The following is a 4,026-nucleotide window of genomic DNA, read 5'->3' as shown; positions in this document are numbered from 1 at the left end:
GCTCCAGACGGCCAGTTAACAGCTGGATCCGGCTGTTAACTGGCCGTCTGGAGCCAAGCCGAGAGGTTTCGAAGTTGCTCCGGTTTCGCAGTCCTTGGCCCCGAAGCAACATGGTCTAGCTCGGCCCGCCAGCGACGAGCCCGAGATACGATTAAACCGAGCTTGCAGTCCGGAGGAAAGAAAGAGAACCGTCAGTGCAGCTAACAGTCCAGCAAGCGGGTTCGAGTGGCGATCAGAGGAGGAAGATGATCTGTTTACCTGCCCTTGGGAAAGGCGGTACAGAACATGTTTCTATCCGAGTGTCCTAAGTACCTCACGTGTCTCACTGGAGGCCTCACCAGCTCTCAGCGAAGGCGCACCGAGGCGGGGAACGACCGCGCACCACTCACACGGCAATGATGCTGAAGCAGAAGTGGCGAAGGCTTGTTTCAGAGGCCCTTTCGTCCTCCATTCTGGACAAGAAGAGGAAAACTGCCAGGGGACGGTCACGAAAGAAGGGTGGACAAACTCGTATGCGACCGCGAATGAAGAAAAGATGAGCGGGAAGCCGAAGCACACTGTGAAATACCAAGAGCATCGAAGCAACGTAGCAGGAAAAAAGGAGCCACGTGACAGGTTTTTGGGAGAACGGAGGGAGAGGGAATCCGATCTAGAAGACGACGAGAGATTATTGGTAATCGTCGCAGCCGACGGTGAGTCGTAAGAGATCACCCGTTCTCCACTTGCCGTATCGCGTGCTTGGGTGTCATTGCCATTTTGGACTTATTCAGGCCCCTGCGGCCCCACCTTTGATGCCTGGTCTTTCTCTGCCGCGAAGGGGAGCCCTCTTGTGTCTGGCTGTAGAACCCAGATCGTGCAAGTTACAGTACCTCTACGTAAAGCGGCTTGAGCGGTACCGGTGGCGGCTGCGGATGCCCTTTCCTGTTTTAGCTTCCTGAGTCGGCTTACGTTGAACGGAGTGGCCGCAGATTCTGTCTCTGCTGCCACTATATCTTGGAAACTTCTGCTGTATCCGATGGGGGCTCCTGTGGTTTCTCTGCTTTTATTCGGTTAGTCGGTGCGTTTCTGGAACAGAGGGGGTTCCTGCTTATAGTGTGTCTCAGTTTGCTCTCCTTCGGAGGATCTGTGGGGTGCAAGATAGGTTGTGGGAAGCCTCTCGCTTTTCGACTGCTTTACGAACAACACAGTTGCGATTGAACGCTCTTCGGTGTACGAAGGAGCGGCGGAACAGGGAGAAGGTTCTCGTGCAGAGTCCTCTGTCGCCTAACCGGTTGTTGAGTCCCGCGCCAATGGGAAATAGTAGAAAGGGAAGCTTTATCTTAGTAAAAGAAGAAGGTCGGTTCCTCTCCGGCGACATCTGACTGGGGCTGGTGCTCACCCAGCGTGCCCCGCATCGGACGGCCGGCTCCGTAGTTGACGTATACGAGCTCCGCGGTGTGAGTCAGCGGCTCCGGAGTTCTGCTTATCTTTGCCATCGGAAACTTTGTCGTTTCTTGAGTCTCATAGCAGACACGTTTTGCTGAGTTGGGATGTATATGATTTTTGTTTGCAGTGCTGTACGACTACGAGGCCTGCGACGAGTTTGCCTCGCAAGTGGCCAGATTGATGACGATCCACACAAAGCAGTGGACGGACGAGACAGAATGTAGTGCTTCATCAGTAAGCAGCGGTGCAGGCAGCAATTCACGAAAAGGAGACAGGGGAAGAAGCGGAGCACCTTGGCGCTCTTTCGGAGAAGTAAAGTGTTTCATATGTCATACCCGACGGGTAGGATTCTCGTGCGCGAGCAGCCTCGTGCCTGTTGATGTGTTCGCTGAGTATTTTCGTGAGCGATTCGTCAGACACATTCTCCTGCAAGGTGAAGAGCAGGAAGAGGGAGCGGCGGCAGGGAAGAGCGGCTCACATGGACACGACAAACCAAAACACGTGTGTGTAGAAGAGTCACCAGAGGAGATGTTTGAGAGAGAAGGAACTCACCGAAAACCCAGTAAGGGTGAGCGGAACTGCGGACCTCACGGCCGCGTCCTAGCGACGGAAACTGTGTCGCCGCAAACGACTAGAGGGAAGGCTATTTCTCTCAGTGGTGTAAGAGTGACAGTCCGTAGCAGAAGTGGGAATCTGGAGAGGAACAGGTTCGAAGAACCACAACGGAACGGCGCGCACGCACCGGACTCCCAAACCGTATCGGAGAAGCCCACGTCAGCGGGGAGAGTACCAGGACAAAAGAGGAAAGGGGGTCATTGTTTGGAAGGTACTTACTCTCATCCCAGAAGGCAGCCGGCTTGTTTGGCATGTTGCTGGGACACATCAGGGCTGTGCACGGGTTGTGGTGTGTGCTGCCCAGGACCGCCACCGTGGTTTGATCTTGTCTTGCATCCGCAACCTCCCTTGAGAATTACACCCCTCGTGCACGGGAGTCTCATTGATTCCAGTGCCCTCAGATGGACACCAGGGCGTGGGGAGGGGGGGAAGAATCCGGCAGGCGCGCGCCCAGCAGCGCAGAAGGCAGGCTTGATGGAGGACGCTTTCAAGGGCACAGGTCTCGCAGAGCAGAGAGAGCATGCGGAGAGAGACGAAATAAGCGAATCTGATACGGCGGGGAGGGAGACGGACGTCCGGTGTTTCGATGGCCACCGAAGCAGAGTGGCGAGTAGGGGGAGACTGGTGTCAATTCTGAAAAGCCGGGTGACACAGAAAAGAGAACCACGCTTAGAAAGGCTACCCACAGTCGGCCTTCGAGTAAAGGGAGACAGCGGTGCAAAGAGCAGTGGACACCAGGACTGCTCGGACGGCCGGCGGACGGAGGGGGAAGGACCCTCTCTCTGTGGGGTGGGAGGCAGGGAAACAATGGATGAAGAGGGATCTTCGATCTGCAACAGCAACAGAGCCGAAAGCACCGGCGTTCGAAGCCTCGACTCGGTAAGCGCACCCAACAGAACACAGGTGCGTCCATGGCGCGCAAGAAACAGTGTGCACATTCTGGAGACACGTAGTTGGTCCACGGCCGATGCAGGGCCTGCCGCGCCGTTAGCCAGTTGCAGGTTTAGAGATGTGTATGTGTAGTGGCGGCGTAGAACAGGGCCATAGTTGAAACCTTCTCCCACTGTAACCGGAGTCTTCCCATAGCTGTACGGAAACAGGGGAGCAACCTTTCATCTGCTCAGTGTGCTTTCATTGGGCCGGATACGGCCTGGAACCCGTTCTATCGAACTGAAGTAGATTATCACGAGGAATCAGTTTCGCAACTGGCAACGCAGGCGCTTTCGCGTGGGATTGTCGGGCCCGCTGTACTGCTGCTGGTGGAACTCTTTGTGGGCGGTCACACGAAGCGAAGCTTACAAGAAAGCCCCACTATGCGCAGTACCGAGGCCAAATCAATGTATTGTGTGACGTGTCCTATTCTTCAAAAAGATAACGAGTTACCGGGACGTGCACGTGGTACCCTTTTTTGACAGTCGCTCGCTGTTCCGGATTGTCCTAAAATGTCGGTTGATGTCGCGGTTTGTTTTTTTTTTCTTAGCAGCTCTTGAAGACATTCAGCTCAGCGACCTTTTTTGTATCGGCGGTTTCGGAACCCTCCACCCCCGCGCACACGGTCGCATAAGTGTTCGCACATATGTCCTCACGCAGTTGGTACATGCAGCCAGACAGCGCACGAGACGAAACTAGCGTGGGATTGGGAGGGCTCTTACGTAGTGCGTAGTTCTGTAGTACGCCTTCCGGCTACGTCCGTATGGCCTGACAGAGCCGACAAACACAATTTCTATGGGTGAAGAATCTCTTTTGGTCTCTCTCAGTGTCTTGGTGCCGTCGGATCTGCCGGTTGTTTGCGTAGGGTAGCCCAGCGGCCACATCGAGGAATACCGGAACCGACAATGGATAAATAATAAATTTTCTGAAAAGAGAGGCCCATCCCCCCCCTTCGTTACTTCGAAACAAAAGCTAGCGTGTCGACGATGTCAAGATAGTGGCCTTAATGTGTTTTTGTTCAGAATTTTTCTTGTGAAGAAGACGAAGCTGCTTTTT

The 4,026-nt window shown here is 54.5% G+C and overlaps 1 protein-coding gene across 1 annotated transcript; it reads left to right on the top strand.

Annotated features, from left to right (window-relative positions):
- Nucleotides 1-19: 19 nt before the first annotated feature.
- On the top strand, nucleotides 20-3,989 carry CSUI_008359 (uncharacterized protein; the record flags this gene model as incomplete). Its single annotated transcript, XM_068068493.1, has 3 exons — nucleotides 20-692; nucleotides 1,553-2,919; nucleotides 3,836-3,989. Coding segments are annotated over 3 exons (2,088 nt in total), but the record flags the coding sequence as incomplete, so codon positions are not given.
- Between the last annotated feature and the right edge of the window lie 37 nt (nucleotides 3,990-4,026).

The sequence above is a fragment of the Cystoisospora suis genome (genome assembly GCF_002600585.1).
Source record: "Cystoisospora suis strain Wien I chromosome Unknown contig_4667, whole genome shotgun sequence".
Taxonomy (NCBI): Eukaryota; Apicomplexa; class Conoidasida; order Eucoccidiorida; family Sarcocystidae; genus Cystoisospora; species Cystoisospora suis.
The sequence above is the reverse complement of the archived record's forward strand: the minus strand, read 5'-3'. Positions and strand labels throughout refer to the sequence as shown.